At 40.6% G+C, this 17,723-nt stretch overlaps 1 protein-coding gene across 6 annotated transcripts in view; it reads right to left on the bottom strand.

Moving 5' to 3' along the window:
- Positions 1-17,659, bottom strand: part of TMEM116 (transmembrane protein 116) — a 144,749-nt gene extending 127,090 nt beyond the window's left edge. For 4 of the 6 annotated variants that reach the window (XM_074402218.1, XM_039472333.2, XM_074402216.1 and 1 more), the window contains exons 1-3: positions 4,357-4,441; positions 3,653-3,699; positions 2,217-2,280 (exon numbers count right to left, since the gene is read on the bottom strand). In XM_074402218.1, coding sequence (XP_074258319.1) covers positions 2,217-2,280; positions 3,653-3,699; positions 4,357-4,404 — 159 coding nt within the window. In that variant the 5' untranslated portion in view covers positions 4,405-4,441. Of the gene's footprint in view, positions 1-2,216; positions 2,281-3,652; positions 3,700-4,356; positions 4,442-6,400; positions 6,536-17,548 lie in introns of those variants that run through there. The other 2 variants (XM_074402215.1, XM_074402214.1) reach the window with 2 other exon arrangements.
- Between the last annotated feature and the right edge of the window lie 64 nt (positions 17,660-17,723).

The raw sequence follows: 17,723 nt of genomic DNA, 5'->3' as shown, positions 1-17,723 counted from the left end.
TTAAACTGTACTACACAAGAAGACTGTTGTGAAGCATTTACCTCCTGCAAAATCATTACAGTTCCATTTCTTGGTGAAGTGGCACACTGTGGGTTGTGATTCTTAATTCTTCCTTGTGTTTGTCAATAGGATATTCATGCTAGATAGGTTGTCTTTTATTTATTTTTTTATGTCTCAAATCTTCTTGTGGGGTTGTTTGCTCATCTCATAATACAGTTTTAAGCAGAAAGGTTGAAACAATGTAAATGTTTTTTCGTGGAAATTATCAGTTACAATATTTTTAAAGAGCTGGAATGGACTTTTTGTAAATAGGAGAACATTTGTAAATAAAGTTGAATTTCTAAGTCAAAAAAAGGGACAAATACTAATGTATATATATGTGAGTTTTTTTTTTTTAAGAGTTTTTTGCTTTCATGTTTAGAACCATATCTTATGCTTTTTGGGTTTTCTTTATTACCAGGCACTATGCTGGTTGTATTTTTCTTAAGAGCATGAGCTTTATTATTTTTAATTTTTTTTTTTTTTTTTTTAGAGACGGGGTTTCACCATGTTGCCCAGGCTGGTCTCAAACTCCTGAGCTCAGGCAATCCGCTCACCTCGGCCTCCCAAAGTGCTGGGATTAAAGGCATGAGCCACTGCGCCCAACCCGCATTTGTCTTTAATTTAAACCATGGGCAGAATAAACCAAGAGCTCTCCCTACCCAAGAGAATCTCTATTTTGTTTTAATTATAATTTTTTTTTTAAAGTTACGTTCTAAGCCAAATTAGACCTTACACCTTATATCTTTATGAAGTTCCAACCCACCGTTATGCCAGAACATCACCTTGGACATTAATTTTCAAACAAGAACAATTTCATCCTGATCCCACCCTCACAGGGACATTCAACATTTTTTTTTAAAGAGATAAGGTCTTGCTCTGTCACCCAGGCTGGAGTGCAGTGATATGATCATAGCTCGATGCACCCTTGAACTCCTGTGCTCAAGCAATCCTCCCATCTCAGCCTCCTGGTAGCTAGAATTATAGGCACCTGCCACTACACCTGGACCACTTGGCAATGTTTGAAGAAATTTTTGGTTGTCACAACTGAAGAAAGGAGGTTTTGCTACTAGTATCTAGCTGGTAAAGGCTGCCAAACTTCCTAATGTACAGGACAGCAAATAATTATCTAGCCCCACATCACAATAATGCTGAGGCTGAGAAACCCTGCTTTCAAGGATAAAGCTTAGCTCTATTGTGTAACTCATACTTGATTAACTTAATCACATCGGAACTCAAATTCCAGGAAAGGAAATAAACATTAGGAAAATTTGAATCTCAAGATGTTTGACTTAAAATTAATTTGGCAGGCAATGACAATACAGCATCAAGACTTCTACTTTCTAGTTCGACTTAAATAGTCACAATCTACCTCTGAAACTTCAAAATCCATTTTCATTCGACAGTATATTTTGGTGGTTTAAAAGTGTATGGGGGTGATTCTGGAACAAGACAAGTCTGCATTCAAATTCCAGCTCTAACACTTATTAGCTTTAAGAACTTAGGAAAGGCCGGGTGCGGTGGCTCAAGCCTGTAATCCCAGCACTTTGGGAGGCCGAGGCAGGTGGATCACAAGGTCAAGAGATCGAGACCATCCTGGTCAAGACGGTGAAACCCCGTCTCTACTAAATACAAAAAATTAGCTGGGCATGATGGCGCGTGCCTGTAATCCCAGCTACTCAGGAGGTTGAGGCAGGAGAATTGCCTGAACCCGGGAGGCGGAGGTTGCGGTGAGCCAAGATAGTGACATTGCACTTCAGCCTGGGTAACAAGATCGAAACTCCGTCTCAAAAAAAAAAAAAAAAAAAGAACTTAGGAAAGCCCCTCAACCTAATAAAGGATTCAATTTCCTTACCTACAATATCAGACTAATAATATCCATCTAAAAGTTTTTTAAGGATTAAATGAAAAATACAATGAAAGCACTGAGCAAATGTATCTAGAATATAATAAATGTTAAAAATTTTATTTAATTTGGAGAGCAATTACAGTTAAAAGTATGGACTTTTAAAAATCCCTGCCCTATTGACCGTGCCTAAAATATCTCAATGTATCATCGTGACAAATTTAAAAGTAATTCATAGAATTATTTCACCATTTACAGGCAATATCTGTTACTTGTTTCAGAGACTAAGTCACTAAAAAGTTAAAATCCAACACAAAGAGAGATTACTCACCTCTGGAGATTTCTGTACATTCTGGAATACCGCATAGGCAATAAGTGAACTTGAACCTATAACACTGAGAGATTTATAAGATGATTGATCATTAAAGCAGGACAATAAAGTGCTATCATTTTTGTTATTTTGTTATTTTTACAGTTTTATTGGCATAATTGATATAAAATGAACTGCATTAAAATTTTTTTTATACTCAGGGTCCTGCTATGTCAGCCAGGCTGGAGTGCCATTATAGTTCAATGTAACCTTGAACTACTGAGCCCTAGTGATCCTCCTGTCTCGGCCTCCTGAGTAGCTAGGACTACAGGTGTACATCACCACACCTGGCTAATTATTTTATTTTTGTAGAGTCAGGGTCTTGTTATGTTGCCCAGGCTGGTCTCAAACTCCTGACCTCATGTGATCCTCTCACCTTGGCCTCTCAAGCACTGAGATTACAAGTCTGAGCCACGATGCCTGGCCCTGCACATATTTTTTTAAATTTTTTTATTTTTAATTATATTATTTAGAGATAGGGTCTTCTTCTGTCACTCCAGGCTAGAATACAGTGGTATAATCACAGCTTACTGTAGCCTCCAACTCCTGGGCTAAAGTGATCCTCCTGCCTAAGCCTCCTGAGTAGCTGGAACTACAGGCGTGTGCTACCATGCCCAGCTAATTTTTAAAATTTTTTTGTAGAGACAGGGTCTCGCTATGTTGCCCAGGCTGGTCTCAAACTCCTGGGCTCAGGCCATCCTCTTGCCTCAGCCTCCCAAAGTGCTGGGATTATAGGCATGGGCCACCACATCCAGCAATATTTTTAAACAAATATAGAATGCTTCACAAATCTCTTGCATGTTCTCCTTATGCAAGGCCATGCCAATCTTTTTTTTTTTTTTTGAGACAGGCTTTCACTCTGTCAACCAGGCTGGAGTGCAGTGGCACAATTATGGTTCCTCCAGGGTAGCTGGAACTATAGGAACATGTCACCACATCCAGCTACTTTTTTTGTTTTGTTTTGTTTTGTTTTGGAGGGACAGGGTTTCACCATGTTGTCCAGGATGGTCTCACATTCCTGAGCTCAAGTGATCCGCCCACCTCAGCCTCCCAAAGTGTTAGGATTACAGGTGTGAGCTCAGCCCTACCAACATTCTCTATGTCATTCTGATTTTTAGAATACGTGCTGCTTAAGTAAGCACTTTCCTATTGATTTTTGCAATTGATCCTGTTAATCAGTTTGTCCACTGATTTTCAGATGTTATCCTTTAATCAATTTTTTGTTGCTATTGTTAATGTTGTCTTTTTATTAGTAAGAAAATACCAACATGATAAAGAATATCATTTCTCTTTGACTAAAGAGTAAAAGCAGATCCCTAAGGGAAAAATGTGGAAAACAGCAGAATTGTTGAATTTTGTTTATACTGGTTTAGTTACATGCAATTAAATAAACATACCTCAGAGTAGCCATGACAAATTGTATCCACTGTATTGCAGGAAAAATCTAAGTAAAACAAGGAAAAGAGAATAAAATTAAACCTTTTACATTGAATATTCAACCTAACTCTAAGTTCGCTGTTTACTATCTGTACAGCATAATTTTTTCTTCAAAGCCTAATCTCAAAACACACTACAAGCCTGAAAATGAGTGAAAAGGCTGAACAGGCCCCTGGAAAGACAGGGTGATCCTTTTTTTCCTATCTTATTTCTACTTCTCGGGGAAATAGTATGATTTTTTTAAAAAAATAGAGCAGTGGATTGAAAATGACTAAATGTAAAAGGAAGCTAGCCAGGCACTGTGGTTCATGCCTGTAATCCCAACACTTAGGAAAGCTGTGGTAAGAAGATGACCTGAGGCCAGGAGTTTAAGGAAAAAGAAAAAAGAAAAAAACTGGGTGAGAAAACTAATAAAAGAATAAAATGGAGAAGTGGTAGGAAAAGTTAAATGTTGAGAGAGAATACAGAGACGTGTGGAAACAATAGGTTACAGAAAAAATAAACACTAGAGTTCACTGATAGGTAGAAAGAGGAAAGATAGAATAGTAAAACAGAGAAATGAAAGAAAAGTTAGTAGCATGGAGAGATCGTGAGTGAAAAATGCAGAACACGGAAGAAGAAAGGGAGAACCCCAAGGAAGAGAGGGAGAGCTTTCTGTCCTTACCAAGTCCCAACTGTCCTCCAGAATGCTAGCCTCTAGCAGAAAGGCCATAGGAACTTCAGTCCCAGCTACCCTTGAGCAGCTGATCCTTCCCAGTCAGGTTCTGAATCCTGAAGCAGTGAACAGGTGGCTCCACCCCTACCCCAGCTGGGCTCCTCCTATACCTAATCCTGCTCTGTACCTTGAGGGCAAGGAGAGGGGTGGTGACAAATGGAGGAGAAAGTCAAGCAGAAAGAACAAAAACAGAAAGACCAGGTGACGGGGAAACAAGTTTTAAGTGGCATTAAGAATTAAAAGAGGCAAGAGGCAGGAGTAATAAAAAGCAGACAAATACAGAAGGGGCAGAAAAAAAGAACTGAGAAAAAAAGAATGAGTCATAGTAAAAAGACAAAGCTGCAATAGAGAAATGGAACCAAAAAAAGGGGTGGGGGAGAAATAAAAGGAACAGAAAAGAGGTCTCCCTAAAATTTGCCCTTGTTTAGAGACAGAAGCCTGTGATAGAAAAGAGAGATTCCATATTCACTCAATAAAGTGAAAAGCTGAGATTATTAATGTTCATCATAAATTACATTATTCACTAATACACTGATGTTTAAATACCAACTTTGTGTAAAGCAATGTGTTATGGAAGATATAAAGAGAAATAAGATACAGACCCAGCCTTCTAACCGCTTATAATATAGTAGGAAAAATGGCCTGAATACCAAAAACTCCAATGATCTACACACAGCAAGAATATACCTATAGAGAATAGCATTCAAAGAGGATTTGGAAGAACTGATAAAATTTGGACAAAGACTGGAGGAAAAGGGAGAACAGAAGGAAGAGCATTCATTTATGTAACCATTTATCTTTAATCTAGCCATACTTTCATATAGTATATAAATCCTTATTGATAACAAGTTAAATCGCTTGCATGGCTAATTTAAATATATGACTAATTTATTCATATCAGGTTAAAATTACAGTCCAAAACAAAACAAAACAAACTACAGCTGAGTGTAATGTCATGCACCTGTGGTCTCACCTACTTGGTAGGTGGAGGCCGAAGGGTCTCTTGAGGCTGCACTGTGCTATAACTGTTCCTGTGAATAGTGATTGCACTCCAATCTGGACAGCATAGCGAAACACTATCTTTAACATAAAATAAAACATGGTTGGGTGTGCTGGCCTACACCTGTAATCCCAGCACTTTGGGAGCCAAGACGGGCGGATCACTTGAGGTCAGGAGTTTGAGACCAGCCCGGCCAACATGGCGAAACTTCCGTCTCTACTAAAAATACAAATATTAGCCAGGTGGGTGGCGTGCATCTGTAATCCCAGCTAGTTGGGAGGCTGAGGCATGAGAATCGCTTGAACCCAGGAGGTGGAAGTTGCAGTGACCCAAGATTACAACACTGCACTCCAGCCTGGACAACAGAGTGAGACTACACCTCAAAATAAATAAAAATAAAAATAAAAACCAAACCAACCAACCAAACAAAAAGATTATAGTCTGTAGTCGAACTCCAGACATTGTAAAACAGACGTTAAGTTTCAATAACTTCACCTAAATTGTTAGGTAAACAAGTAAATAAAAATACCAGGAAATTTCTGGATCAGAAATCCCCAGCATAAGGTCTTGAGAAGTGTTTTAAAGCCTCTACTCATACATCTTACCTAATAAAGAGGAGGAGACTACTGACAGTTTCACCAAGTGCTCAGCAAATGCTTTTAGACAAAGGACTGTTGTTTCAGTCAAGAACAAACCTCAAGTTGTTTAGAAAACAGCCAAGCCAAATGAGTCTGCTGCTCTTGATAGGATCATCAATGATGAGTAACTTTTCTCTTTGGTGTTCTCTTCTAAACTGTATACACCATCTACCAACATTTGGGGATTTACTTTGCAGTTTTTCTATTCAAATTAATCCCCTGCTTGCTGTATATTCAGCACTTTGCCCCTTTGATGTATCTTTGGAAACATAATCTTGCCATCTTCCTTTTCTATGAAGGCTAACCCAAGCTCAAATGATGAAGTGGGTGATATTTATTTTCAGTTTTCCTTTACCTCTTTTTATAGCAAAAACCTCCTTGCATGCCTATGGTCCCAACTACTCAGCAGGCTGAGGCAGGAGGATCTCTTGAGAGTGAGAAGTCCAGGCTGCAGTGAGCTGTGTTTGGACCACTGCACTCGCATTCCAGTCTGGGTGACAGAGTGAAACCCCATGTTAAAAAAAAAAAAATGCTCTTTAGCAAGTTCAAACCTAGACCAGATCTTAACTTATTGGGCTACTATATGTTACTATCAATTGAAGCTAACACATGTTCATAAAATTTCTACCATGAGCAAGTCAAGAAAGATACTCATCTTTGTAGAACATTTTTATTTAACCAACAAGTTTTGTAAAAATTGCATGTAAAGATTTCTAGGGCCAGGAGCCATGGAGCATGCCTGTAATCCCAGCACTTTTGGAGGCCGAGGCAGATGGACTACCTGAGGTCAGGAGTTCAAGACCAGCCTGACTAACATGGTGAAACCCCATCTCTACTAAATACAAAAAATTAGCTGGGCGTGGTGGTGGGTGCCTGTAATCCCAGCTACTCAGGAGGCTGAGGCAGGAGAATTGCTTGAACCCAGGAGGCAAGGGTTGCAATGAGCCAAGATCATGCTATTATTGCACTCCAACCTAGGCAACAAGAGCAAAACTCCATCTCAAAAAAAAAAAAAAAGATTTCTAGTAGCAACAGCTACCACTTACAAAGTGCTTTTGAATTGTATCTTAGTAAAATTATTGCCAATAAAATGAAGTTTGGGACAAAAGCAAGGCAGGAAATGCCCAGTGCTAGAATTCACGGTGTAATGATTAATGGATATGTTTCTGTCTTTCCCATTAAAAAGGATAATATTTAGAATATAAAGTATAAAACAAACATTGTAAGAGGGAACTGAAGATAAGATTGTAAGAGAGCACCTGACTACTCTAAATAAATCCACCACTCCTCTAAATAAATCCACTACTTCTGGCCTGAACAAATTACCCTCCAGAATTTTGATATAACTTGCCAGTTAACCCAACAAGCCATTTGAGAGAAATCTGAGAGTTCACGTAAAAATGAGAAAGAAACTTGCTAGAAACCTGGTGATAACTAAAATAAAGGTGAAAAGATGGTGAAATCTGCAAATGAAACCATATGTCAGGGATCTTAGTATTGATCCCAAATAAGATTCCAGAATGAACTGTCCAAAAGATGTGTTTGCAAACAATTAGAACAAAAAGTAACTGCTAAGTCAGCATGGGTTTACTTTAAAAAAAAAAAAAAAAAAAAAAAGGCTGGGTACAGTGCCTCACACCTGTAAATCTCAACATTTTGGGAGGCCAAGGCAGGATTACTTGAGCCCTAGAGGTCAAGATCAGCCCAGACAACATGACAAAACCCCATCTCTATAAAAAATACAAAAATTAGTCAAGCACGGTGGTGCACGCCTATAGTCCCAGCAACTATGGAGGCTGAGATGGGAGAATTGCTTGAGCACAGGAGTTTGAGGCTGCAGTGAACCATGATTGTATCTCTGCACTCCAGCCTGGGCAAAAGAGTAAGAACCTGTCTCAAAAAAATAACAACAACAACAACAAAAAGCCAGACTAACCCATTCTCTTTTTAGATAGAATTACTAAACATATATCTGAAATTCTGACAAAGCATTTGGTGAGAAATTTCATGCTATAAAAATAAGAAAATAGGCCAGGTGTGGTGGCTCACACCTGTAATCCCAGCACTTTGGGGGGCTGAAGCAGGTGGATCATCTGAGGTCAGGAGTTCAAGATCAGCCTGGCCAACATGGTGAAACCTCGCCTCTGCTAAAAATATAAAAATTAGTTGGGCATGGTGGCACATGCCTGTAGTCCCAGCTACTCGAGAGGCTGAGGCAGGAGAATCACTTGAACCCAGGAGGCAGAGGTTGCAGTGAGTCAAGATTGTACCACTGCACTCCAGCCTAGAGACAGAGCAAGACTCTGTTTAAAAAAAAAAAAAGAAAATATAGGCTAGATACGATGACCTATGCCTGTAATCACAGCTACTCAGGAGACTGAGGTGGGAAGATCACTTAAGCCCACGAGTCCAAGGCTTCAGTGAGTTACCATCACACCACGGCACTCTAGCCTAGGCAATAGAGCCAGATCCTGTCTCTTCCAAAAAATAAAGTAAAAAATTACCCACATATGGTGGCACATGCCTATAGTCCTAGCAACACAGGAGGCTGAGGTGGGAGGATAACTTGAGTTTGAGGTTACAAAAAGCTATGATCACACCACATAATGAGACCCTGTCTCTTTAAAAAAAAAAAAAAAAAAAAAAGCAAAGCAAAGAAAAAATAAAGACCAAGTGGAAGCATAATTAAGGTCATTTACTGCACAAATAAACCTAAGGAAATGCTAAGTAATTGATCAGTATTAACTTAACAATGATTTCTATTGAGATAAACCAGCATTCTGACTTGGCACTGTTCTGTAAAACACTTCCATCAATGACTTGAAATAAAACATAGTGAGCATATGTATCAGCTATTGCTATCTATTGTTGCATAACAATTTTCTACAAATTTGGTGGCTTAAAATACACATTTATTATCTCACAGTTTCTGTGGGTCAGAAGTTCATAGCATGGCTTAACTGGATGGATCCTCTGCTTCAGGGTCTCTCAAAAGGCTATAATCAAGATACTGGCCACATGTAGAGTATCCCTCATTTGAAGGTTCAAATAGGGAAGAATTGGGTCCCAAGCAGATGTCATTGCTGTAATTCAGTTCTATGAGGGCTATTAAGACTTAAGGCCTCAGTTCCTAGCTGTTATCCAAAGGCTTCAGTCAGTTCCTTGCCATGTGGACTTCTGCAAGATGTTCTTCTAGAAAGAAGTTACAATCTTATGTAACCAAATCACTTAAGCTAGATCCCATTGCCTTTCTCATATTCTTTGGGTCATAGATCTTACCAAGGGATCATACAAGAACATGAATATCCAGAGGTGGAATCACTGGAGGCCATCTTAGAGTCTGCCTACCGCTGTGTATTCCTCCAACACATCAAGCATTTTTACACTTCTCATCATTTGCAATAGTTGTTTCCTCTGTCTTGAGTACCCTTTTCCCCAGATAATCACAATGGGCTCCTTCTCATCCTTCAAATATCATCTCTGAAATGTAACATTCATCAAATTTCCAAGTATCTTGGTTATATTTTTGTTCTCTGATTCTCCCAATATACTGTAACTTCCTTGATGGTAGGTAACAAGCATTCTAAATAAAATGTTATTTATAATAAAACCTGTATTTGTCGAGCTTTTGAAATTTGGCCAATCTGAGACATGCTGTAAGTGTAAACATCCACTGAACTTCAAAACATAAAAATAAGGATGTAAAATATCTCAATGCCATATTTATATTGATTGTATGTTGCAAGGATATTTTGGATATTATCTAATTTTTTTTTTTTTTTTTTGAGACAGAGTCTCACTCTGTTGCCCAGGCTGGAGTACAGTGGTGTAATCTCAGCTCACTGCAACCCCCACCTCCCAGGTTCAAGCAATTCTACTGTGTCAGCCTTCTGAGTAGCTGGAACTACAGGCACCTGCCACCACACCTGGCTAATTTTTGTATTTTTAGTAAAGAAAAGGTTTTACCATGTTGGTCAGGCTGGTCTCAAACTCCTGACCTCAAGTGATCCACCTGCCTTGGCCTCCCAAAGTGCTGGGATTACAGGCATGAGCCACCACGCCCAGCCTATAATCTAAATTATTTCACAAGATTGTTTTGGATATCTGGAGATCCGATATCTCCAGTACCTAAAGCAGTGCTCACAATAGGCACTATTTGTTGAATATTCATTCAACAATGTACTGAAGTTGTGAGGAATGGCAGACTTAAGATCTAAATACTTCAGAATAATGAGTTTTATTAAATAAAAGTTAATAGCTGGGCACGGTGGGTCATGCCTGTAATACCAGCACTTTGGGAGGCTGAGGCGGGTGGATCACGAGGTCAGAACACCTTTTGTCCCAGTTACTCAGGAAGCTGAGGCAGGAGAATCACTTGAACCTGGGAGGCAGAGTTTGCAGTGAGTCGAGATCATACCACTGCACTCCAGCCTGGGCAACAAAGTGAGACTCCGTCTCAAAAAAAAAAAAAAGTTAATAGAAATAAATGTAAGTATATTGTACTTGAGTCTAAAAAACTAACAGGGCAGAGATTAAGATGAAAAATATAACAATTTAATAGAAATAAATGTAAGTATATTGCACTTGAGTGTAAAAAACTAACAGGGCAGAGATTAAGATGAAAAATATAACAATTTAATAGAAATAAATGTAAGTATATTGCACTTGAGTCTAAAAAACTAACAGGGCAGAGATTAAGATGAAAAATATAACAATTATTTTAAAAATTTCAAGTGGTACTATCCAATAGAAATGTAACGTGAGTCACATATATAATCTTAAATTTTCTAAAAGCAAAATTAAAAGGCAAAAATAGGTGAAACTATTCTTTTTTTAAGACAGGGTCTCACTCTCTTAAGTATAAGGGTGCGATCATAGCTCATTGCAGCCTCAAACTCCTGGGCTCAGGAGATCCTCCTGCCTCTGCCTCCCAAGCAGCTTGGAAGGCAGGTGCCTGCCACCAGACTCAGCTGCTATTTAAATTCGTTGTAGAGATGAGGTCTTACTGTGTTGACCAGGCTGGTCTCAAGTCATCCTCCAGCCTTGGCCTCCCAAAGTGTTGGGATTATAGGCGTGAGCCACCGCATCTGGCAGAAATTAATTTTAACAATACATTTTATTGGCTGGGTAGGGTGGCTCACACCTGTAGTCCCAGCACTTCGTGAGGCCAAGGTAAGCAAATTGCTTGAGCTCAGGAGTTCAAGATCAGACTGGGCAACATGGTGAAATCCCATTTCTATAAAAAAAAAATAATAATAATAATACAAAAATGAGCTGGGCGTGTTGGCACATGCCTGTAGTCTTAGCTACTTAGGAGGCTAAGGCGAGAGGATCACTTGACCCCGGAGGAGTGAGGCAAAGGTAGCAGTCAGCCAAGATTGGGCACACTGCATGACAACCTGGGTGACAGTGAGACCCTGTCTCAAAAAATAATAATACATCTTATTTAACTCAAGTATCCAAATGATCATCACTGCAGTGTGTAATCAATGTAAGTATGTCATCGAGATATTTTACATCTTTAATTTTGTACTTTGAAATTTGGTGGGTATTTACACTTACGTGTCTCAACTTGGATTGGCTACATTTCAAAAGTTCAACAGCTACATGTATTATTATATATGGCATTTCTATTTAGACTGCTTTTACAACTAGATTATGGAAGCTGTTGCATTTGAATTTTATCCTGCAGAAGTGCCATTACAAATTCCTGAGCATTATAAAGGCTTTAGTGAGTATACACTATATGCCAGGCACCACTCTCAGTGTTTCATTTGTATTAACTAATTTCATCTATTCACAATCCTATGAAGCAAGTATTATTTTTATCCTTATTTTACATGATAAAACTGTGAGTATTAAAATGATGGCAGTGTATAGGACAGACTAAAAGATGAGACTGACACGAGTTAGGTTATTTTTATTTACTCATTTATATCCCTCCTTGACCTAGATAAAATTCCAGGGCATTAATAAAAGTACATAAACAAGACAAAATAACATGAGTTGAAAGTGGCACAATAAAAGGAACATTTCTGCTGATGTGACTTTATTCCTGGATGTTAAACTCTGAGTTTTTAAATGTTATTTTATTGCAACAAAAAATATTAAAATAATAGAAATCCAAAGTAAAAAGTTTCCTGTATTCCCATTATCTTGCCGAAACAATGATTTAATTCTTTCCTATATACATATTCCATTTTTACATATTTGCAGTAATTGCATAGCTAGTATTTTACATTCTATACTTTTTTCTCAGCATTATGCCATTTTTTTTTCCTTTTATGAGTCTTACGTGCTTACTCTCTACTCCCTCAAGACTGTAACTAATGTTTAATCCTAATGTATTTCTTCATATTTTTCCCTATGGTCAATACGCATCCAAATATATACACACATATATGGCAAGGGGTGTTGTTGAGATGGCAGGGTTTTTAAAAATGGGATCACATGTTTCTGTACACACTGCTTTTCACACTTTCACAGACATCTTTCTGCTTTAATATAGTTCTAACCCATTTTGATTGCTACATAATATTCCACATAAAATCATTCATCCAACAATTCCTCTAATAATGGGCATGTAGATTGTCTTTGTTTTCTCTTCTGCAAACAATGCTGCAATAAACATCCCAACACATATAATCACCATCTGTGCTGATTTTTTTTCTTTTTTTAGAGACAAGGTCTCATTATGTTGTCCAGGCTGGTCTCATACTCCTTAAGAGATCCTCCCACATCACCTTCCTGAGTAGCTGGGACCACAGGCATGTGCCACCATGTCTAGTTAATTTTTTTTTAATTGCTTGTAGAGATGGGGTCTCCCTATGTTGCCCAAACTGGTCTTGATCTCCAGGGCTCAAGTGTCTTCCTGCCTCAGCCTCCTAAAGTGCTGGGATTACAGGTGTGAGTCACTGCACCTGGCCTTAATCCCATTTTTCCATGAACTTTTTGAAGTCCCCTTGCATGTGGTCCAAGAAGGGAATATAAAAACAGCCAAAAGTCTTTTGAGATATAGAAAAGTTTCTCCTCCAGACCAAAAAAAAAAAAAAAAAAAGGAATCCAGCCTTCATAGGAAACAGATAATAAGTAAAAGTAAACTAAGCAAATTATATAGTCTGTTACAAGTTGAAAAGTACTATGGAGGAAAAAAAAAAAAAAACAAAGGGAAAGGAGACGGAAAGCAGGGCAGTCAAGGAGAAGCAATTTTTACAAGATGGTCAGAATAGATTTCAGTAGAAGGTTGAGATTTGAGCAAAGATTTGAGGGAAGTCAAGGAGTCAGCCATGTGGATATCCTGAAAAAAAGCATTCTGGAAGGAGAACATACAAAGGCCTTGAGATAGGGACATGCCTTGTGTAAACTGGGAATAGCAAAGAGGTCAGTAAAACTGGGGCTTCACTGACATAAGGACTGAAAAATGGGAGTTTGTATATTAATTGCCTTAGGCGATCATGCTATTTTTCTTTCTCTCCACTCCAGTTGCTATGCTGAGTCATATGGACACTCACGTAACATGTCCCCTCCTCTTTACCTCCATACAACACCCAGGGTGATCATTTTGATTTTCCACATCAGTGTCAACTGTGGGATTTTATGACTTCCAAAATATGCCAGAACTATATACTCAGTTTATTTTTGTAGATCATCATCAGGGTCCTGAGGCCAAAAATCTAATTATTATTTTTTTGAGATTGAATTTAGCTCTTGTTGCCCAGGCTGGAGAACAATGGCACAATCTCAGCTCATTGCAACCTCTGTCTCCCAGGTTCAAGCAACTCTCCTGTCTCAGCCTCCTCAGTAGCTGGGATTACAGGCACGTGCCACCATGCCCAGCTAATTTTTTGTATTTTTAGTAGAGACGGGGTTTCACCATGTTGACCAGGATAGTCTCAATCTCTTGACCTCGTGATCCACCCGCCTCGGCCTCCCAAAGTGCTGGGATTACAGGTTTGAGCCACCGCGCCCGGCCAATTTTTGTATTTTTAGTAGAGATGGGGTTTCACCATGTTGGCCAGGCTGGTCTCGAACTCCTGACCTCAGGTGATCCACCGCCTCAACCTCCCAAAGTGCTAGGATTATAGGCATGGGTCGCTGCACCCAGCCCAAAAATCTAATTACATCTTAAGAAAACTGACTTGGGGCCGGGCACGGTGGCTCAAGCCTGTAATCCCAGCACTTTGGGAGGCCGAGGCGGGTGGATCACGAGGTCAAAAGATCGAGACCATCCTGATCAACATGGTGAAACCCCGTCTCTACTAAAAATACAAAAAATTAGCTGGGCATGGTGGCGCATGCCTGTAATCCCAGCCTACTCAGGAGGCTGAGACAGGAGAATTGCCTGAACCCGGGAGGCGGAGGTTGCGGTGAGCCGAGATCGCGCCATTGCACTCCAGCCTGGGCAACAAGAGCGAAACTCCGTCTCAAAAAAAAAAAAAAAAAGAAAACTGACTTGGATCAGGGCACTACTCAAAGAAAGGATTGGGACATGCACCATACAGCAAAAGTGCCAATTTTTCCTTTCTCTATCCAACCAATCCACTTCCTTCCCTTCTATAAAACCTATTTCTAGGCCAGACATGGTGGTTCACGCCTGTAATCCCAGCTACTTGGGAGGCTGAGGCGGGTGGATCAAGAGGTCAGGAGTTCAAGGTCAGCCTGGCCAACATGGTGAAACCCCATGTCTACTAAAAATACAAAAAAAAAAAGAGGGCCAGGCACCACGGCTCATGCCTATAATCCTAGCACTTTGGGAGGCTAAGGTGGGCTGAATCACAAGGTCAGGAGATCAGGACCATCCTGGCTAAAACGGTGAAACCCCATCTCTACTAAAAATGCAAAAAAATTAGCTGAGCATGGTAGCACATGCCTGTAGTCCCAGCTACTTGGGAAGCTAAGGCAGAAGAATCGCTTCAACCCGGGAGGTGGTGGTTGCAGTAAGCCAAGATTGTACCACTACATTCCAGCCTGGACAACAGAGCAAGACTTTGTCTCAGAAAAAAAAAAAGTTAGATGGTTATGGTGGCAGGCACCTGTAATCCCAGCTACTCAGGAGGCTGAGGCAGGAAAATCACTTGAACCCAGGAGGTGGAGGTTGCAGTGAGCTGAGATCATGCCTCTGAACTCCAGCCTGAGTGACAGAGTGATTCTGTCTCAAAAAGCAAAAATAAAAAATTTAAACCTACTTCTAAACTAACCATGACGAGAAAGTCACTGCCAATCAATTCTACTAACTAGGTATAATCAAAGTTATTTATACTGAGAAGTGAGTAATTTTAGAAGTTTAAATGTTTTATAAAGAAAAATTTTTTTTGAGACGGAGTTTTACTTGTTGCCCAGGCAGGAGTCCAATGGTGCAATCTCGGCTCACTGCAACCTCTGCCTCCTGGGTTCAAGCAATTCTCTTGCCTCAGCCTCCCAAGTAGCCGGGATTACAGGCACCCACCACCATGCCCAGCTAATTTTTGTATTTTTAGTAGAGACAAGGTTTTACCATGTTGGTCAGGCTGGTCTCAAACTCCTGACCTCAGGTGATCCTTCCACCTCAGCCTCCCAAAGTGCTGGGATTACAGGCATGAGCCACTGTGCCTGGCCTATAAAGCAATTTTAAAACTCTTAATAGCTCCATATAGACTACAGAACAGAAAATTCTTAGTATTACTTCAAAATTCTACCCAATCCGGGCTTAAAACTGTTTTACTACCTCCTGTTTTGAGAACTCCCTCCAGGCAAGCCAGTCATTCTCCCAAAATCACGTTCATTCCCACATCTGCTCCTTTTCTACTTGTTCTCTATCTCAAATGTTCTTTTTTCCAAGGCTTAACTCTATTTCCGCCAATTACATAAAGTCTTGTTTCACCACCTCAGTTCATAGTTTTCCGCTCTTCTAATTTCTAATACTTGTCTTGTAGCTCATCGTGTTACGGGATCTTTGGGGTGTCAATTTTCTGGCCAGAAACCTCTGTGGCCACAGTGCCTATGCCCAAGTTCTTGTCCTGCATCCAGGAAGAATAAAGTCCATGGACAAGTGAAGGGTGAACAAGACAAAGATGAGTTTTACTGAGTGTTACAACGGCTCAGAAGAGACCTGCAGTGGGTAGATCCTCTCTGTAGGCAGGTCATCCATTGAGTATTCAGTTCTCAGCACAGAAGAGGCCCTGGAGAGGGTAGCTCCTCTTTGCACCTAGTGGTTCCAATGTCTGCAGCTCTCAACAGAGAGGAGACCCTGAAGAGGGTGGCTCCTCTCTGCCTGCAGGTTGTCATCTGCAGCTCTCAGCAGAGAGGGTAGGTCCTCTCTGCAACTGGTTGATCCGTAGTTCTCTGCCCTCTTGGTCCTCTGGCAGTCCTATGCCCTGCTCTGGCTGAGCCCAGGGCTTTTACAGACCTCAGAGGGAAGTGCATGCCAAATGGTCCATGGGCAGCCATGGGCAGGCCAGAAGAGGCATCATGAGTCCCTACTCCAGTCAGCAGGACTGGCAGCCTGGACTCCAGTCTTCAGGCCCTCCCTGGCCTGAATGTGGGGCCTTACTGGGGACTCTCCCGCTTCCACCCAGGAATTAATCTGCCTCCCGTTGCCATTCATGGCCGCTAGGGCTTGGCCCCAAGTCTGCTCTGAGATTGGAACAGAGCCTGGGAGCGGAGAGAGGCCAGGTGGTGGGAGCAGACACCCCTGAGCTTGCAGGGATTGCAGTGGGGTGTATTTCTGGTCCCCCAAGGGTGCAGCCTGCAGAGATGCCCAGGTCCTGCACCTGGGAGGGCAGCCACAACAGCACCAGGCGGCTCCTGCCTCAACTCAGATGGGGTGGGGCTCCCACAGGCTCCATGGAGTGTGCAGCCCCAGCCATGCCTCCCTGTTGCAGCTGGCTGCCATAAATAGGGCAAACTCAAAATAAATTTTTCTGAACTTTCCCAAACACCCCAACACACACACACACACACATATACACACACACACACACACACACACACACACACACACGAGTCTTTAAAAATTTCTACTCAATCAAACTGGTTGTTCATGATTGGATCCTGTTATCACTAATGACTTTATACACACACATTTTGGACACATACAGTGGTTAATTATAGCAGTAAGTCCCTTACAATGCATTGTATATATTCTCTTACCCTTACATGCATTTGTTCATCAAATCTTGTGAATTCTACCCTTTAAAAGTTTGTCAATTCCATCCATACTTCTTCAGCCCTATTATGTCCTACTGCATGACCTTAACCTCTTCCACCTGGACTACTGCCATAGTCTAATTAATTGGACTCCCTGTCTTCAGTCTTCTCACTTCCAATCCATTCTCTTCATCCCTGAGTAATGTTTTTGTTTTGAGACAGGGTCTCACTCTGTTGCCAGACTGAAGTGCAGTGGCAGCAATCAGGGCACTCACTACAGCCTCTACCTCTCTGGTCCAAATGATCCTGCTGCCTCAGCCTCCCAAGTACCTGGGACCACAGGCACACACCACCACAACTGGTTAATTTTTCTACTTACTGTAAAGATGAGGTTTCACAATGTTGCCCAGGCTGACCTGAATGATGTTGCTCCACACAAATGTAAAATCACTCTCCTAGTTAAAACTTCTGATGACTCCAAACCTTTTAGCTTGGTGAGCCCCTTTTGATACTGCTCCACAGAAGCTCAGTAGTAATCAACTAAAAAAAAAAAA

Source organism: Saimiri boliviensis, chromosome 7, assembly GCF_048565385.1.
Source record: "Saimiri boliviensis isolate mSaiBol1 chromosome 7, mSaiBol1.pri, whole genome shotgun sequence".
Taxonomy (NCBI): domain Eukaryota; kingdom Metazoa; phylum Chordata; class Mammalia; order Primates; family Cebidae; genus Saimiri; species Saimiri boliviensis.
This window is presented reverse-complemented; position numbering and strand designations above follow the sequence as displayed.